At 48.0% G+C, this 20,179-nt stretch overlaps 2 protein-coding genes across 2 annotated transcripts in view; one reads left to right on the top strand and one right to left on the bottom strand.

Annotated features, from left to right (window-relative positions):
- Nucleotides 1-1,102: 1,102 nt before the first annotated feature.
- Nucleotides 1,103-10,023, bottom strand: FZD4 (frizzled class receptor 4). The gene is made up of 2 exons (XM_038568359.1): nucleotides 9,721-10,023; nucleotides 1,103-7,571 (listed from the first exon to the last, which is right to left on the bottom strand). Exons 1-2 carry the CDS (start codon nucleotides 10,018-10,020, stop codon nucleotides 6,243-6,245), a joined length of 1,629 nt encoding a protein of 542 aa, XP_038424287.1. The 5' UTR covers nucleotides 10,021-10,023; the 3' UTR covers nucleotides 1,103-6,242.
- Nucleotides 10,024-12,949: 2,926 nt separating this feature from the next.
- TMEM135 (transmembrane protein 135) overlaps nucleotides 12,950-20,179 on the top strand; it is a 286,961-nt gene continuing 279,731 nt past the window's right edge. Inside the window, exons 1-2 of the mRNA XM_038568356.1 lie at nucleotides 12,950-13,078; nucleotides 13,714-14,600. The gene's annotated coding sequence lies outside the window, so the exon portion shown is untranslated. The remainder of the gene's footprint in view (nucleotides 13,079-13,713; nucleotides 14,601-20,179) is intronic.

Raw genomic sequence — 20,179 nt, 5'->3', positions numbered from 1 at the left:
GAGAGACGCCATGAGAATAAGATGCAATCACGTAAATATGAAAGTATTTTCTATATAGAAAGTGTTTTTACAAGTACAATTATGAATTCATTCCAGATTGTGTTGACTTTTCTTTAACTTCATAACTACTTAATGAGTAGGTCACGAAATGAGGAATACAGCCTGTCTTACAGGGAAGAGAATTTAAATTACATACCTCCCTTCATTTATGGTGTGAGATAAAAGTACAATAGCAATCTGCAGTGAAGAATAGTATTACAGATCCTTCTTCCCTGGGCTTTTTACTTATACCCAACAGGGTGGTATTCAGGTGAAACGAGGGTACGGAAGGTAATTTAAAGGCAAACCCTCAAGAGGGCTGATGTCTGTGACATCAGCGGGCATCTCCAATGGCAGTGGTTCCTCTTCCCCCTGTGTGGTCCTTATTATTTGCTCCCATGACAATGTCCTGATAATGGCTTTGAATTCGCTTTGTCTGATGACTTTTCTGGATATGGAGACATAGACCACCCAATTTATAAAATTAACTAAAGAAGTCATTATCTTGGTTGACTGAAATGACATGCTCCCATATCTATTACACAAAAACGACCATTGTATAGCCAGAAAAAAAAAATTTGTTTTAATGAAAATGTAAAAAAACAACAACAACAACAAAAAAAAATGGCCCCCTTACCCCTTTTAAAGACTCCTGAAGCTCTAGCAGTGATAGGAAAAACTTTTTCAGGCCACCAGATTGAGTCAAAGGTGCTTGGAAAGTATATTAAAAAACGGCCACACATATAGGAAATGCCAAAAAGAGGAGTCACGGGTCGACAGCTTGGGAACTACGGTTACCTCCAAAGCATCATGTGACCATTTGAGAGATACTGATGACCACAGTAGTGATAAATTCTGTTGACCTTGGACCTCGGGGGTTTGGTGACCCAGGAGAAAATCCCAGAGGGGAAAAATGGCACCAGCAAAAAAGAAACAAAGAGGCCCTCAGAAAGAGGCTCTCAATCTGCCCCACAAACCAGATTCTCTATTTCTCACTTCTGGGAATGCGTGCTTCCTGGGAGCTACCATGCCCCTCCAGGAATATGCCAAAACCTCAGACCAGTTAATAAACAAAACTTTATTTTCCTTTAATACAAAAATTAAATAGCAAAGTTTATTTTTTTGTACAGTGATAAATTAGAAATTTACAGTACAGACATCAATGCAGACATACGTTTGTACATCCTTAAAAGCAGGGTCCATTTCCTTTGATGGTCAGCAATTCATTAGGGCATGTGTAGCAGGGGTTGGCCTGGTACCTCTATGTCGAACATCTGAAAGCCCCCAAGGTGGGCCTCAAAGTGGCTGGAACTGCAGGATGGCACGGGGATCCAAGGACAGGCCCCAGAGCACCAGCCTACCTGCTGCCCACACAGGCTGCGTCTCATTCTTCTTGTTACAAATGATGCTGGATGTTTATTCCACTTTTCCTACAAAGAGCACGAGGGGCCTCTCATCCTCAGACCTTCGAAGTCTCACAACAACCCTGTGAGGTAGGAAGAAATTCAGAACCACCTAGATGCCCCGCTGGGAGAGAGCTAGAGAGCAGCCTCCCCTCCAGAAGTACACAACTGAGCTGGGGCCCAAGCCCATGAGCAGGAAACAGAGAAGAGCATGTTCTGGGGGAGAAGATGGACCAGTCTTTGGGGAACAGAGCTGCTCCTGCCCCTCTTCTCAGAAGCCTTCTGGGATGACAGTGGTCATACACTGAATATTGCAGGAGACCAAGGAGCCATGTCAGCCTGGAGGACAAAGCTCACAGAGGACCCCAGACAGGCCCTCTGTGAACTGCCTGGGCAAATACTGGGAATTTGCTGGTGCAGAGAAGAAGAAGGGAAATAAGGTAAATCAGAAACAGGAACAGGCTGCTACAGGGCAAATGGGCTGAGCAAGGGGAAGAGGCCTGTTGGGGAGGGTCAGGGTTCACTTCCCGCTTGGTGACCGCCAGCGTGCCACTACCACACATGCGCATGGTGAGAGGCAAGCGCAGAGAGCTCTGACCAGGACCCGGTAAAACAAAATCCATTATTTAAGGCTCTGGTATCTGATCCTCAGTAGGAGCAAAATGCTCTTCTAGGAGTTTCCAAGATCTATGACCTGGGCTCAGAGGAAAAATGATAACCTGGGTCCTGTGCCAGACATCATAAAAACCCAGACAAGGACTCTGAACCCAGATAGATAAAAGAACACGAGGAACCGTTAGAGTCCAGTGCCTCGACATAATTGGCTGGAAAGGCAACTCACTCCAATCTCTCCCATTACAGAGTGAAATGCAGGATGTAGCTTGATCCTGGGGGCTCCTTCCAAAGTCTGTGCTCTGTGGCTCTCCTAACTGAGCTGTGGCCACCTCACCAGAAGGCAGACTGCACCAGTGGGGTGACGTCCCTAGGAATTGACTCTGCCCCCCAGGGCTGAGGCTGTCGAGCTCCTCTATGTCCTCAGATCCCAGCTTGGTTGCTAACACAGTAAAGCCTGAATTCAGTGACCAGGAGGCTGGGGGTAAGGTTGGGGGTAGGGGTGGGGGGACAGAGAAGATAAGCTCAGGGTGCTGGTAGTCACAATTCAGAACCTAAACACAGAATATTCCCTGATTCTGGGTTTGATCTGATTCTGCAGGTGAGAGAGTGACTGGGGAAAGTCAGAGAGCATCTCAGGGAAATAAACAGTGTCACCCCTTCTCTGGTTTCAGGACCCTGAGCAAGCTGCCAGCTCAGAAGCCATATCAGAGATCAGGAAGCGGGAGGAAAGAGGATATGAATCAACCAAGTAGCTCAACCAGATGGTTCTGGCCAGTTCCAACCTACCCCATGTTCCTTGGCCCTGAAATGTGGCCTTTATGAAGGAAGATAAAGAGGGGTCTGCTGGAGGGGAGGGTGGACAGAGGTGCCCTTGCGCCCTGTCGAATAGAATCTCGGGAGGCCAAGCATTTTATAGGAAGCTACACTCATCCCTACTTATTCTAGAGTTCAACCTTTTCCCTAGCAAGGTGTCCTCAGATTCACCTGTTTATGTCACATGGAACACCCCAAGCCCTAAACTGCCTGCTCTTCCCCCCGCCCCCCACCTCCCACCATGTTAGGTGTGGGAGCTCACGTCCCTTTAGCCAGTGTTCCACAGTTTTCCCTAGGGATTGCCACAGAGATAGTCACGAAACAGGGCTGAGGCATTCTGTCAAAACCCTTGTAATCGACTTGCAGGGTATCTCTGCAGGGCATATGAGGGAGACATTAAAGGTAGAAGGACCCAAGAGGCAGTTTCTGGGATGGAGACAAGTGAAACAGATGACCATTCAGAGGCCCCCTGCTCCTTCCCAAAAACCAACAGCAAAATTCAGCAGGAGCATCTCAGTCCAGGTCAGTGAGAAGGACAGAGCTTGGTACTCCTTGACACCCCTAAGGTGCCCAAGACAGGGCTTTACCCAGAATGGTCACTTGATAAATGGGCTAATAATTGAGTTTTGTGGGTTTTTTAAACAAACACCAACTTAAGAGGCGATGGACTCTTATTCAGGTAACTGGTAACTGACCTCAGCCACAAAGCTCCTTTCCTGAAACCATAAACACTCCCCATTGTCTGGAATATGAAAGGAAAGGCCCACACAGCCCTGTGACATCGCTAGGGCTACTAATCCAGTCTGCATCGATGGCCACTTTTCCCCTGAGAAGGCAAGAGATTTGTAGAAGAGACACATTAGAACCCAGGAAGTTGTCAAGGCACTAGCTCCAGAACTCGGGTGTATAGGTTCATCCAGGTACTCTTATTATTATTTCATTATTCACAAATATTGGGCCCCTACTCTGTGCCTGGCCCTCTGCTAGGTGCTGCCTTGGTCACACAACTGCTGAAACATTACAAACACAATTGCCTTACACAGCCCAACAATCTAACAGCTAGGCCAGTGCCCCACTGCACCGTCCTTCTTCCCTTTCCTGGGCCGCAGTCTCAGCCCAACTCCCAAGACACTGGGGTGGAGCGTGAGTAAGGGCAGGCTCTGCCCCTGGGTGCATGCTCCAGGGCCCTGGCCAGCTATGGGAACTGTCTGCAAGCAGCACAGGGAATTCACATTTTATATTTCATAGGCAACGCAGTCTCAGATGGAGTTCAACTGGTCCTTCTCGGGATCATTTCTCATGCTCCTAGAACCCTGATCCAGAGTCCAGCCAAGGTACTTGGGCTCGGCACACACACCAAGGCCTCCCCCCGACCCTGCGTCCATTTAGCATCTGTCCTCAGAGCCCCCGGACTTCCCCTTCCAAAATACACAACAGACCTTATGTGCATCTTCACCTCAGACAGCTCAAGAGCCCCCCAAAACAAAGAAGAAAGGCAAATGTCAAACCATGGCCATAAAGCTCAAAAAGACAGACAAGGACACGTGCATTTCCAGAATCTGACCACCAATTCAGGAATCTGAGTCCCTGGAAATGTTTTTCCACAAAGAGATGTGATAAGAGTTTTCCTACCTGTGTTTAAAAGGAGTGGGGTGGGGTGGGGCACAAATAAATAAATGAGTGAGTCATTGCAAAGTAGTTGCTGAAGCAAAGGTAGGTATGCTGTTACAAGGAGAGCAACCTGTGACACCGTCAACAATTTGTCCCAGAGATCTGGTGATTAGGAGGCCTACGGCAGGTTAAGAGAGAGTCCAGTTACAATTTTCAAAGAATTGCAACTTTTGAGAGGCTGCTAGGGGGTACCCCATTGTGAGGAACATAAAGCATAAAATTTAAAAGCTCTGGATACCCCTGCAAAAGGCAATTAAGACCTGTGTTAAGAGTTAGCAGTTCATTTCATATGGTCTACACTTTATTCCCTACTAACCAATCAAGCTCCTGGCTGGCATTCTGGAGATTCATTAAGCACCATATAAATACTCCAGGCCACACTGCCTCCAATGAAATCTTATAAGGAGCCTTTGCCAATTACTAGGAAACAATTATGCACCAAGTAGTTGGATTAGCTGTCCTTAGTTCTTGCTACAAAACAGAAAAAAAAAAGTCTTCATTGTGGTAGTAGACTAGACTCTGATAACATTCTTATGCTAAAGGAAAGAAAGGCACTATCATTCCGAGAATGCAAGCTGACCATAGTTTTAAAGTCAGTTGAGTATACTATTATGTCATGGTCCAAGAATGTGCTTTTAATTGTAATTGACACACACAAATTACACAGCTAATCTGTGCGAATGCAAAGTTGCCAAGAAACTTAACATTTTAGCTCTTCCAGACTGGCGTCTGCATAGATGCAATCACACAAAGTAAAATATATTAAGTCCCCATTGCTCAATGCAATAGGTCTCCGGGGTCGGTAAGTTAAGTCGACTTGGTAAATCTTATTTTCCTCTGAATTAAATGATTGTCAGAAAGTGAATCACCCTGACTTTCCTCCTCATTAGGCATGCTGCAGTGAAAAAAAAAAAAAAATCCTATAAAAATACCTATTTTGAGTCATTAATGTAAAATGAACAAAACAGCAGCAGCCTAGAACAGGGATGATGAAATTTAAGAGGAAGAGAGAGGAGGAAAATCCACTGAATACCTTATGTGTGTTTGTACAGTACTTCTGTTTTTTCAAACAATCCTGTTTTATGACAAAGGCACTGGAAGATTCTGACACCACCTCTTGGGAGAGCAATCCACAAAGTTCTAAACAGCAGACAGCGCACCAGAGAAAATGTTTACGTTAGATCAGCCAAACTATAAAACTCTTGTAACACTTGTCTGAACCCAGTGTCTCCAGTGTTTATAGATTGCTTGGCTATCTGAGAGACCCAGTTAGTATGTAAGATTTTAAGGGTTAAAAAAGTGAATCTTTCTCCCTGCGAGTTAACCTCCTCACAGCTCAGATCTCACTCTGCAGAGAAAAGCAGCATTGCCCCGGCCCCTCCTGGAATCTAGGCAGGACCTCCATGCTCCAAGCTGCGACCTGCTAAAGTGATCAATGTTTTGATTTTTCACAGCTTTGAAAGCCTCTAACTGGCTTTTCCATTTTGGATCATTCCAAAGTCTGCAGCAAAATCATGACTTTTATGATGCCAGGCAGTGGGGGTCAGGTGGCGGTGGCTTAGAGGGGTCACTTAAGTGTTGCCAGTTTGCTCGAAATGAGATTCACTGCATGAAACTTCTAGTCGCACTTGCCCCCAAATGCTAGCATTTCCCCCCCCGCCCCGCCCCTCAAAACTTGGAAAGCATGGAGGCCAGGTAGCCTTATACCACAGTTTCGTTGCCTTTCCCAGGCTTCACCCAACCGTTCCCTCGCTTTTCTCTCTTTACCTTCCCAGAATTCACCAATCTGTTAGAACACTTCTGCCATGTGTGCAGAGTTTTGGCAGACCAAATCCACATGCCTGAGGTGATGCCCACCAGCAAAGACATAAAAATCTTCAACATCTCAACGGCCATGTTGGAGTCGTCTGCAGAATAGCGGAAGAGCGCCCAGTTGGAGATTTCATAGAAGTAACAGGCAATCACACAGGTGGCAGGCACCGTGTACAGGACTGAGAAGACCCCGATCTTGACCATCAGCCTTTCCAACTTGTCGGTCTTTGTCCCATCCTTTTGCAGATTGGACCGAATTTTGAACAAGGCCACTAAACCCGCAGCGATGAACAAAGTTCCGATCACCAGGTAAGTGAAGAGGGGGGCCACCACAAAGCCTGTGAGGGCATCGAGGTTTTGGTTCCCGACGTAGCACAGGCCAGTCAGTTCATCCGCGTCCACCAGTCTCATAATCAAGATGACAATGGTTTTCACTGCGGGGATGGCCCAGGCGGCGATGTGGAAATAAGAGCTGTGCATTTCAATGGCCTCATGACCCCATTTGAGTCCCGCTGCCAAAAACCAAGTGAGTGTCAGAATAACCCACCAGATGGAACTGGCCATTCCAAAAAAGTACATCAGCAAGAAAATGATTGCACATCCTGTGTTCTTAAGTCCTTCTTGGATGAGAACAGGTTCTGCTGCCTCTTCAAAATCGCAGGATATCCTTTCCCGGCCTACGGTCAGCCTGACAATATAAGCAATGCTATAAATATTATAGCACATACTGAGAAATATGATGGGGCGCTCAGGGTAGGAAAACCTGGAGGAATCGATGAGGAAGGTGAGCACTGTGAAGGCGGTGGAGATGAAGCACAGGCTGGCCCACACGGCCATCCAGATGTCCGTGAACTCCTTGGCCGAGCGACTGTATAAGCCAGCATCATAGCCACACTTGAGAACACAGTTCAGGCTCCTTTTCACCCAGATGTACTGATCCGAGTTGGTGCCTACCGAATGGCACTCTTCCCCGGGCTGGATGGGGGTTTTGTGAGGTAACGGCACCTCCTCATCACCTGGCCCTTCCATGCACATGTGGTTGTGGTCATTCTGGGGTGGGAATTTGCTGCAGTTCAGGCTCTCTGGCCAGGCAAATCCAAATTCCTTCAGGACAGGTTCACAGCGCCTCTTGACTGAAAGACACATGCCGCCGCACGGGCCTATGGGGATGTTGATCTTCTCTGTGCACATTGGCACATAGACTGAACAAAGGAAGAACTGGAAAAGTAATGAAATGAACAAAGAAAACAATGACTTGGAAGTCTGACCAAATGCTTGCACGAAGCGGGGTTGAATGCTTCCAGGCAAAGTACATACGGACTTCTAAACCAGTTATGGGGGCTCTGACTGTCTACTCTGACCCCAGACTAGGGTGCCCTAAAAAAGCCATTGCTTGCACACTTTTCTTCTTTGGGTTCTAGCAATCCCTTCCAGGAGAACATAAATAAATAAATAAATATATGAAAAGGACCCGAAAGATTACATAATCCCTTTTTGCATAATGCTTAAGAAAATAAACCTTAAGACTCCACTTTGAGTCTCCTGACTTGAAAGAGCTGAACAGACTAATCGAATGACTGAGTCATTTGAGTGATGGGGTGATTTATTTTTGTCCTCATTTCTTTATCGCTATAAAAATAAATGTAATAAGTAGATGTAGATCTGGCACTTCTCCTGTTAATATTCTCTCCTTTCTCTACTTTATCCCCTAACATTATTATTATTTTTTTTAATCAGTACCATACCGAAACAAAAAATGTCCTAATCGAGGCACTGTTAGACCCAAGGATAGGATGCAGGTTGAGGTCTCTGGTCACCAGGGGTTTGTTTGGCCAGGTTTCCTCAATAAATAATAATGAAGCACAATAGGAAAATATAAATGTGAAGTCCCTGGAACTGCAGTACCAGCAGGGGAGAGTCCAGTTGCTGTCCTCAATTCCTCCAGCATTGATAAACAGTCGGCTTGGCTCCTTACAGATGTTGTCTATGAAGTCTAGAGTTACAAGTAACTATTTTCCAGCATGTAAAGGGATCCAGTCCTGTCCTTCAAAACAGCTTGGCTGCTTCCCCAGGATACATGTAATTAAAAATATATATCCCTGCAAAAGCTGTTTCTCCAACAAAATTGCCACTGATGTCAGGATATGTGCTGTTTCCAAACTGAGAGCTAGAGGATCATTTCTTAAGCTTTTATAACCTAGTTCTAAAGTTCTGAAAACTCCAACGGGACATTTCAGCAGCAACAGGTCTAATCCCAACCATCTTTCTGAAGCCACAGTCCAACTTTTAAAACGACCTATGTAAAAAACATGGACCTAGGAAGTAAGCTGCCTGCCTGTTTCTTATCTCTCAGAAGTTACTACCAGAACCACGGATTTCTGAAGCTTTTAGCCTGGATAACCACCCTCTATTTTCTCCCCAAGTTCTCTCTTGTCTAAATTTCTAAAAATCACCATAGCCTTACCAACCAAAACACAACTAGTGCTAACTTTTCTTTTTTATATCTCTTTCAGTTCCTTTTCTTTCTTAAAATGAATCGGTTGTTGATTTTGTGAGACTATAATCACCCTGTATATGCTAATTATTTCTTCACTTACTGTGGGCTGAGCATTTTCTCTATTATTACATAAGCGTTACAATTTTTAATGGCTGGAAAAAAAAAATCTCCCAATACACAAATTACCTTCCTGGAGCTAGACCACACTATCACGTTTTCCCCAAGCTGTGTTTTCTCCCCGCCAAATCCTAAACCTGCCCTCAACCCTGAGGATCAGAACGATCTCAGGCCACCCAACCATGCCTTCCTGCGTGACCCCTAAAGTCATGTGGGAGGACGCGAGGAGGGGCCGCTCCGCAGAAAACGAGGCAGTGGAGTTTCACTTAATAACCCCCTCCCCGCAAATATGGGGGGAGAAAGGAGGTCGGCGAGGGAGGAGACGTCCCCGTCTCCTTATCTCTCCTTCCAAGTCTTAGTTGCAGCTGGCTGCCCTGCTGGGGACTCGCCCACCGAGCAGCGGCGGCCAGAATCCTTGGCAAAGATAACCCTCGGCTCCACTGGGGTTAGGGGCTTGGCCAGACACGGGTGAGCAGGGGAGAAAAACGGAAGGGCGGGGTGTAAGAGTGGGTTCTTTCTCAGGCCAGATGACTTACACAACGTTTTGGCTTCCAGTCCCTGAGAAGGGACAGAAAAGTGGGGGTGGGGTTGGAAATCACTTTTCCAGGGTAGTTTTTACCCCTCAGCCTAGCGAGGGGGCAGGGCAGGGGGCTTGCCTTGGCAAGGGCTCCACGGAGTTAGTTTGGGGCGTCCCTGCCCAAGGGGTCCCCTCCCGCCCGGGGTGGGGGTGGGGGTGGGGGTGAGGGCGCCCACCTGCAGCTGGCTGGAGCAGCCGTACTGGATGAGCGGCGTGAAAGTTGTCAGCTGCAGCTCGGCGTCTGTCTGCAGCTCGTGCCCCACCAGGTTGGGCATCTTGGTCACGTTGTAGCCCAGGTTCTGGCACATGGAGATGCGGATGGGGTCGCAGCGCCGCTCCTCCTCGTCCCCGAAGCCCCGCGCTGGCTCGAGGAGCAGCAGCAGCAGCAGCAGCAGCAGCAGCCGCAGCCGCCGCAGGCTGAGATCGACGCCCCCGGGCGCCCCCGGGACGCTCGGCGCTGCGCCCCGCCGGGCCATGGCCAGAGCCGGGGGGCGGCGGCGGCGGTGGCGGGGGCCGGTCCGGCGGACACCCCCAGTTTGCACGGGGGCGCCGGCTGCCCGCGCTGCTCCCGGCTCCCGGCTCCCGGCTCCCGGGAAGGGAGTGTGATAAGGCGCCAAGGGCGAAGAAGGGGCAGCGGCCGGGTCTCCGGCAGCTGCGCGCCACCGTGCGGGGTATCAGACGCCGGCGGCCGGGGCCGAAGCGCAGACCGCGCGGGTCATGCTGCAGGCGGCGAGCCCCCAAGCCGGCGCCGGCCGCGTCCGCTCCGCGTCCCGGCGGATCCCGCCAGCACCCAGCGCCGCGCCGCTCTCGCCGCCCGAGCCCTGGGCGGCGCTGGAGGTCCGCCGGGCGGCGGCGGGGCGGGACGGACGGCGCAGCCCGCCAATGGCCGGGCGCCGCGGGCGGCGGGGGGCGGGCCGCTCCGCCGCCGGGAGGGCCAGGCCCCGCCCCCGCCCCCGCCCGCCCCGCCCCCCGCCCGCCCGGAGCGCCCCGCCCGGCTGCGCGGCTCCCACTTTCCTCCCCCGGGCGCGGCGCTCGGGGGCCGGGCGGGGGTGCAGCCGCGCCGCTCGCGCCGGGCCAGTGCCCCCAGGTGAGAAGCGCGCCCGGAGCCGTCGGCTCCCCTTCCTTCCCCTCTTCGGCTGTCACCTCGGCCCGCGGCTCCGCACCTGGCAGGCCGAGAAAGGCACACAAAGGACCCGGGGTCGAGGTGCGCCAGGCTGTGGCTTTAAATCCTGGCTGTGTGGCCCTGAGCGCTGCTCGGCCTCTCGGCGTCGGTTTCCTCGTCCGTAAAGAGACGGGAGGGTCCGAGGCGGTGCGTGCGCCGCCGAGCCCCGAGCCCCGAGCCCCGAGCCCCGAGCCCGGGACGGCGCCCCCCGCGGCTGCTGGCCCGCAAGCTCGCTCGGGTCGGAGCCGCCCGCCCCCGCCCCCAGGCCCGGCCCGACCTGCGCCCCGAGCCGCCCGGCTCCCGCCGCGAGGGGGAGGCGCCCCGAGCAGCCGACCAGCCGACGGGCTCGCGCTCCGATTTCCTCGCCGTATGAAATGAAATTCCACAGGGGGATTCGAAAGGAAATGAGACCGGGACGCTCCGTGCTTCTCGGCCCGCCGCCCTTCCTGTCTCGGGGACACGGTTTCTAAATAAGGTTGGGAGGGTGAGAGGGCGGGGGGGGGGGAGGCCTGACCTGTGCACGGGAGGCGACGGGGGCGCGAGCGCCGAGGGTGCCTTCCCCGCCTCCTCTCCCGGGCCCCCTCCCCTGCAGCCTGCATCCCTAACCCCCTCTGCTGCTGCGGAGGGTCCTGGAGGTCTGGGGACCCGGCGACCGCTGTTTTGATCCAATTTTCCCCGTCTCCTTCCCGCCCGCCCCCGCCCCCGCCCCACTGCCCGCTCCTCGGATGGAGGTTTGTGCTAGTCCACCCTCGCCCTCTCCAGTCTGACCAGTGAAACCCTCAGCAGGTGGATTTCTGAACCACTTATTGCTTGACTGTGGTAAAGCTCCCGCGCCTCTCTGAGCTTCACATGAGCCATCTGTAAAATAAGGAAATCCCTGTCCACCCCCACACAGTTAGTTGTTCTAAGAGTTAAATGAGATCATGCCAGTAAACCACTTAGCACGGTGTCTGGCACATATAAAGTAAGTGCCAAATAATTTGTGTCTTTTGGTGAGAAGACCTCCTGCTTTCCAGCTGGGTCCCAAAGACATCTTCTGCAGCCCAGGTCTGAAGATCTGGTTAAAGAGCTTTCTACTCTCTTCCTGAGATCTTTTTGGCCAACACTTGCCAGGGTTTTCCTGGGGCTTGGGGTCAGGGACCAGGTTTTTATGTATGTTTGTATTCTCTATTTCAGCCAAGTCTGGCAGATGGCAGAGGCTGGATACAGGTTGGAAGGATATCTGTTCCACTCCTCTGGTCCTCATATTTTGCCTTGTAGTTTGGTTTTCATATACTGGCAACTAGACTTGGCTGAGGGCAAGAATGGAATCAACTTTTTTTTTTTTTTTCTTTTTGGTTCTGTACCTAGAACCCCTTAAAGAGGTGAAGAAATCGAGGCTAGGACCAAAGCAATAGTTACAAAATGGAAGACCAACCAAACCAGGGCCCAAGGAGGCTGTTCGAAGATGGGAGGCAGGGTCATTTCCCCAGAAATGTTCCCAGCTGGAAATCTACATAGTCAGCAGTAGAGGTGACTCTTGCGTTTGACTGTGCTGAGTAATGCAGGAGACCATGGGATCACAGAGATGAATAAGTGATGAGATGAATGAATCCAATGAATAGATGATCCCCACCCTCTAGGAACTCACTGGAGGAAACTGAAAAGGAACAGACAGCTGTAACTCAATGCGGTAAGTACACACAGAGAGAATTGTGGGTAAATTGGCGGTGGAGGTAGCTGAGCTTACAGGGCTGTTCAGAGGCAGGTGACCTGCAGGGTTCTGAGCTACTCAACAAAGCAGAGTTAGTGTGCAATGGGCACCTCTGCAGCATTTGCAGGAAGGGGAGGGGAGCTTGCTGTGTGCTGAAGGTATGTGTGCATGGTTTATCAAACGATGAACTCCATGAGGTCAAGGCACAGCACAGGGCCTGGCATGCAAAGGGAACAGCATCAGTGTTGGGGGAAGCAATATTATTATCAGACCAACAAATAACTCCTATAGAACCCCTACCCTGAGCCGGACACTGCGTTACATGCTTATCATCTCATGTATTCCATACAGCAGCTTGAGAAAACTAACGTCCTGAGAGGTTAAGCGATCTGCTCAAGATCACACAGTAAGTAGCAGGGGACTCGGACACGTGCCTACCTGGCCCAAAATTTTATGTGCATGGTAGGGCTCTCATGGAGGAAACCGCTTGACACTTGCCTAATCCCTAGTTAAAGATGACCCTTTTGCGATCTGAACTTCTTATTCCTAGCCCTAGCATCCGTGCCCCAGCTTGCTCGACGAAGCACTGTCTCCTTTGAGAAAGCTGGAAGAAGCCCCTTCCCCGGCAGAAGCTTTTCCTGTCAACAGCTTTTCTTTCCAGGCATGGAACTCATCGCAGGTATTTTCCAAAAAAGAAAGCCAGGGGAATCACATTTCAGTCTGAATGTGGAAAGAAAACAAAGACCACGACTTAGAGCTGAGTCTGAATGGCCCGGAGCCCCTCAGCCTCCCCTCTCCCAGAGCGGTTTACACAGTCGCCAGTCTGCTCCCGGTGACAGGCATGGCATGTTTGTCTTTGTTGCAGAAAACACTTCCCTGAGGGAGTTGCAGGCAGAGGGTTCCCCCCCCGTGATATGCAGAGCATTTAGGAGAGGAGTCCAAGCTGTAGACATGTGGAGAGAACCTTCCTTTAACCTAAAGGGCAGGCCTGAGAGCCCGGGTAGCTTCCTCTGCCCCCTCTCTGAGTAGTAAGGAGGCAGCCACTTTGGAGCTGCAACAAATGTGACTTCAGCCGGCTGCCGGGCACTTGGAGGGCTCTCTATTTGCATCTAATGAGAGGCTGGGTTCTAATTAACTCTTGTGATGTGTTAATTTTTCAACCTGACATTTTCTGCTCTAATAGATTCTTGTAATGGTTTCTAAATTAAAGGCTGCATTTGAAGACTAGGGTTTAGGTTAAAATCCACCACCTGGGGGTGGTTGGGGGGGGGCATAAACATCCTTTCCCTCCTAAGGAAAACCTCTCATTTGCAGTTCTTTGCTAACCCAATTAAGTGCTGAAGTAGTCACCCCAGAGCCTGCTTTTTATTTCCTGCGAAACAATCCAACTAATCCATATTCAGTAGCTTCCAAGAGAAGTCTTATTCCAACCACTCATGAAGAAACCAGCTTCTTTGAATATGGACAGAACATTTAGAACTCACAAAGAACGGTCTTGATAGAAAATGCAAGAAAATGGTTCATTATTATCCTGTTTGGTTTTTGAGGGAAAAGTTCACTAGGACCAAAACCTCATAAGGACTGGGAATTTATCGGGGAACAAGAGAAGCATGAGCAGAAGCCAGGTCACATCCCATCAGTTTATGGATCATCTGGGAGCTACATCTCCCTCCCTACCCAAACGAGTTATGAAACAAAAACATGTGCACTGAGTAAAGCAGAAAGGAGCACTAATCTTGCTCAGAAGCTGAGGAATCACAGGCCCCAAGAGATTAAGTGGCAGAGCCAAACCCCCTTCTTATCACTTGCACCACTAGCCAGCGAGGAATCAAGTCACCAGAGAGCTCTTGCCTGTTAAGGAATCAAAGCCGTGTTGTTCCTCTTACCAAGCACAAGATGGTACATAAGACATTCTTATTTGTTGGCGGTGATGGTTTAATATACAGGTGGGCAACCAGGAACCTGGGCAGGAGGCAAAAAATACTGCCAGTGCGCTTTGTACATCTACAACCTCATTTCATTTCAATATTTGTCAGTGAAACCAGTAGCAAGTGTTTCATGATAGGTTATTGTGGACATATCACCGAGCTGTGTACGGAGAGGTACGGAGTCATATAAAAGATGGTTCCTGCCTCCAATGAGCTTCCAGTCATGTTGGAAGAGATGAAGACATGAGACCCAGAGTCAAACTTAATTTATAGGTGAGTGCTTTTTCTCCGGCTCCCTTACTGAGTATAAGTTTGGGTTTTTGTTTTGGTATTGGTTTTGGTTTGGTGGGGTGTTGATCCCTTTCATAGTCCTTTGAGGTCAGAGGCTATGTCTTCTTCACTAATGTGTTCCTGCGCAGCAAAGGAGACCACTATCTGGTCCATACACGGCACACAATAGATGCTTGTTGAATAAATAAATGAATGGTGCAGGTTATAAGTGCTGTAATTCTTGGGAAAAAGAGAGCCTTCGTTATATTCTGGATATAGGAGGCCATCAGAATCCAACCCAGCTGGTCCCAGAATGATGGTCAAGTCTACTCCACAGACCATGCTCCAAGACAGCTTTTAGTTTTCTTTAGAACTCAGAAGTTTTGCCAATCACTTGTCTTCCTTTTCTGTTTTACTCTGCAGTTTCTTAAATATTTTAAGGTAGGAAAATGTCTTAGCTAGAATTTTTTATTCAGAAGCCTGTTTCTAAACTTTGTGGATCAGCCCGAGATCTTTCCTTATACTGTTCATTGGCTAGTTGACCGCTGATCTTGATATTGTCACATGGAGACATTAGAAACCACGTATGCCGTATATGCAGGAATATCCAGCCTAAGAGTTGTAAGTCAGGAGATCACCTCTAAGTAGTAAGTTTTTTTTTTTTCCTAAGTAGTAAGTTTGTAGAAAAATTGAAATATGAGTGTAGTGAAATATGAGTGTGACTTTCCAAGAGACCCAGGGAAGCCTGGAGAGGAAAGCACCTGTAATAATATTCTCACAGGCAGCACTCTCATCAGTTGGTACAGGTGAGAAGTGGACAGTAATAATAATAATGCTAAATAATGAAAAAGGGTGAACTAGCCACCTGCTGTGGATAAACATGAACTAGACCAGACAAGGTGTCAGGTGGTGGCTTTAAAACATAGTCTCAGATTCTTCAATATTCCTCCCATTGAAGGGCGGAGTTTGTATTTCTTCCCCTTGAATTTGGGAGGGCTTATATACAGTGTCAGTGACAGCAGGTGACTTCCAAAGCTGTGTCATAAAAGGCCATGCAGATTCTTCCTTATTTGCTGGATAATTCACTTTGGAGCTCTGAGCAGCCTTCTAAGTAGTCCAGCTACCTTGAGACCACCATGCAGGTTTTCCAGGTGGTAGTCCCAGATGAGCCTTTCCTTCAGCCACCCTGGCTGAGCACCAGAAGTATGAATGAGGAAACCATCTTGGAATTGGATTCTCTGGCCCCAGGGCTTCCTACCCCCAGCTGTTTGAGTCATCTCAACCCAGACATTGTAGGGCAGAGAAGAAACACCCTTGCTGTGCCTTTTCCAAATTCCTGACACACAAAATCCATGACAGTTCTTGTTTTGTGCTTATCTTATTCCATCTGGGCTACTATAACACAATACCACACACTGGCTGACTTAGAAATAGGCATTTATTTCTCACAGTTCTGGATACTAAGAGCTCCAAGATCAAGGCATCAGCAGATTTGGTGTTAATAAGAGCCCCTTTCCTGGTTCCTAGATGGGTCTCTTTGCTGTGTCCTTCCAGGGCAGAAGGGATGAGGGAACTCTCTGGGGTCTTTTTCGTAAAGGCTCTGCTTTCATGACCTAATCACCTCTCAAAGCCCTCACGTCCAAAGGAGAGGGTGACTCAGCTAGCAAAAGAATGAATATCACTGCATAAAGGGACCTTATATCCCAAGAAGGGGAGAAGGATAGAATGTTTTCAGTTGCATGAGGGATTGTTGGGTCACATTAGGTGAAAGCATGATTTTGCTATTGTCTTTACTTAACAGTTAAGTATGATTTTTAAAAGTGCGTATGAGGGCAGCCCGGGTGGCTTAGCGGTTTAGCGCCAACTTCAGCCCAGGGCGTGATCCTGGAGACCCAGGATCGAGTCCCACGTCGAGCTCCCTGCATGGAGCCTGCTTCTCCCTCTGCCTGTCTCTGCCTACCACCCCCCCTCATGAATAAATAAATAAAATCTTTTTTTTTTTAAGTGTATGAATGCCAAGTTGACAAGGAGTGGACTCTTGGTAGCTCTGTATTGTACAGTGGGACTCATTTGCCAGAATTCCCTTCCTTATATAGATCCAGATTGGGATTGGCCACAAGAGAAATTGGCACAAGACTGGGGAGGTGGAAGCCAAGTGGTGTTTTATACTCTGAAAGTCACAATAGAGTGCCAGGCACAGTGATGGTTCATGACATTGAGTTGACTGGCTCACTTATTGGCTGGGGCAGCCCTTGGACCTGCATGAGCTCTTCCTTCAGCTTCTCTGAGTCTTGGGCCAGGTGCATGAGTAGCTCCATGGTTAAGGGCTCTAGCTTCTGCAGGTCACCTGTATCAAGATTAGCGGTGGTTAGACAGACTTGACATCTACTTTGTCCTTGTGGGTTCCAATTTGCTCTTGAGTTCCCAAACTTTGTGCCTCCCTTTCCTTCTTGATTGCAGGGCTGGCTGATCTATAGTGACTTTGGGCACAACATTGGGCACAGAGGCAATGTGCTGCATAGAGTATTTCACTGGTTTCCACAGTTTTGTAAGGTCTACTCCTTGCTGTAAATTCCTTATTCTGCCTCACTCATAGTGACTCTGCTTCTCTGAGTAAATCCTGATGACATAGCCCATCAAAAAGATTCATAAGATGTTAGCTCTGGAAGCTGCCTTAGAATTCATTTGATCTACTCTTCATTTTATAAATGGGGAAACTGAGGCCTCAAATATGACTTGCCCAAGTGGCACATAAATAACGAGTGCTTGAACCAGTTTGCCATCCTGCTCTGTGACCTACATATTTGGCAGATTTTTCTTTGACTTATAGAATTGTGACGGGCCTACTACACCAGGCCGTATTAACTACAGCAAGCATTTAATTGAGCCTCTTCTGTTAGGTACTTTGTGGGGTGTTTTGCATAGGTTACCTCATTAATCCACATGCCTTCCAGAATATATCCTAAATTTGAATTACTTCTCTCTACTCTCTATGTCCACCACCACAAACTGTCCATTCCCCATCAGCTCTCACATGGACAGCTGTCTGCTGAAGGCTTCTCTCCACCACTGCTCATTGACAATCTCTGCTCTCCACCACAAACAGAGAAGTTTTCAAACCAGCTTCCACAGATCATTCTCCTCTCTGAAACTGCTGGCAACTTGTCAGTGATCTCCCTTTGTTGTTGGAAGAAAATTTGTCAAGCCTACAAGGTCCTGTGAAATATGGCCATCTTCTCTCACCTTTGGTCACACCCACTGCCTTGTTCATCACACTCTGGCCATATTGACCTTCCCTCTATTCCTAAAACATGCCCAGCTACTTCTTGCTGTAGGGTCTGTAGTCTCTTCTCCGCATAGGATGCCATCATCATATTCTCCCCCATCTTCCCAGGGCTGTTCCTTCCTGATGAATGTCGTTTGAAATGTCCTCTGAAATGTCTTTTCCAGCACTCCTGTCTCATCCTTCCCTCCAGTCACTCCTTAGCCCTATTTGATTTCTTTCATGGCACTTACTGATGTGTCACTTTCTCAGTTATTCACATGCTTATTTGTTAATTGTTAATCTCTTATTTATTTGTTAATTTGTTAATCTCTCCTAATGAGAAAAGTTATTTGTTAATTTGTTAATCTCTCCTAATGAGAAAAGATCTCCACAAGCATGGGGTCTTAACTCTCTGATTCACTAAGATGTCCCTGGTGCCTGGCAGGTACTCAGTAAATATTTGTTATGTGAACAAACCTATATAGTACCTACTCTTATTCTCTCCATTTTACAGGTGAGGAAACTGAATCCCTGAGAACACTGAATTCCAAATTGTGGAGCCAGTGAAGCTGTCTAAGTAGGATGCCTAATAGTCAAGAGCTCAGGCTATGGAGTCAGGCAGACTTGTGTTGTAATTCAGCAAAATGTATTATGGGTTACTAGATCTACAAGAAACCTCTGATAATCAGCTAGGTCCATGCCTGCTTATTTTAGTAAAGTTAATCAGTCAACAACTATTTCTTGAATCCTTACAATATGCATTGCTGACTGAAATTGTTCCCCCAAATAGGGCAGACATTAAAGATCACTGATTTATCACATCCTGCAAATTTCTAGATACCTACATTTAAAAAAATATTTTATTTATGAGAGAGAGAGAGAGAGAGAGGCAAAGACACAGGCAGAGGGAGAAGCAGGCTCCATGCAGGGAGCTCGACGTGGGACTCGATCCTGGGTCTCCAGGATCACGCCCTGGGCTGAAGGTGGCACTAAACCGCTGAGCCACCCGGGCTGCCCTAGATACCTACATTTTTAGCCGATTTTCCTTTGGTATCCCTCAATTGTTTAATTTCAAGAAATTGACTGCAGTTTAGGCCTTCCTACCTTCATTTTTTTCCATTATCTCTTTTGCCTTTAAGAATCTATACCTGAGGTTTCATTTCTGTTCTAAAATGAGAACAAAGGACATATTTTAAGAAAACAATTTTCAGACACATGCAAAGAAACAGTAGCATCTATTAGACTACCATAGACCTGGAAGGAACCTCCCAGATCATCTTCTGCAGATGCCCACTTAGCAGATAAAGAAGTTGAGACCCAATAGATGCAGATGACTTTTCCATGATAGAATTAGAACTAGGTATCTTTAACCCAGCCTTCAGGAATCTTCCTACTATATCACACTGTCTTCCTTCCACCTCCTTAGCAAACCAGGATTGTTTTGGTAAATAGCAGACTCATTAATCAGACCTGAGGGTTCAGCCTGCATATACAGACAGCTAGATGATGGATTGCTCAGTATAACTGGGCCCTTAGAAACCATTCTTAGAGTGGTGCCGAGGTAGCTCAGTCAATTTACTAGGTGTGTAATGCTGATCAACTCACTCTTTCATAGGCTTCATGTTCATATCTTTAAAATGGGATAACAGAAATTATTGAAGACATGGTTGGTGATTGAGCCAGTAGCCTTCCCCAACCCCTAGGTGCCCAATTCAAACCTTTCTTCCTTCCTAACAACAATGTATCAAGGTATCAAATACTTCATAAGAAGACGAGCTTTTTCCTAGTCTTAGGGCGTGGGGCAAATCTTCCCCTCATAAGCGATTTGTTTAGGAATAGGTATATGACATAATTCTAGCCAATGAAGTGGATGCAGAAGTGTCAGGGATAGGTAGAGAGGGTTCATCCCTTGGAGAATTGTCCCTCACTTTCAGAAAGGGGTGGCAGAAAAATCTGCCTTTTCTTATTCCAGCTTTTAGATGTTATGTGAGGATATGGTAACTGGAAGAGTTCCTGCCATGCCTCATATCAGAAATGGTATGGATCAAATGCTGAAGATGAATGTATGATTAAGTTTAATGTGTCAACTTGATTGGGCCACAGGGCACCTGGGTATTTGTTTAAACATTATTCTGTTTCTGTGAGGATTTTTGGATGCATTTAACATTTAAATCAATAGACTGTGTAAAGCACATTGCTCTCCCTAATGTGAGTGGGCCTCATCCAATCAGTTGAAGGCCTAAGTAGACTAAAAAGGTCAGCCTTCCCTGAAATGGGGAAATTCCTCCTGCTTTCCTGTTTTCAAGCTGGGGCATTG

The sequence above is a fragment of the Canis lupus genome, chromosome 21 (assembly GCF_011100685.1).
Source record: "Canis lupus familiaris isolate Mischka breed German Shepherd chromosome 21, alternate assembly UU_Cfam_GSD_1.0, whole genome shotgun sequence".
Taxonomy (NCBI): domain Eukaryota; kingdom Metazoa; phylum Chordata; class Mammalia; order Carnivora; family Canidae; genus Canis; species Canis lupus.
Note: the sequence above shows the minus strand (reverse complement) of the source record. Positions and strands in the feature narration are given on the sequence as shown.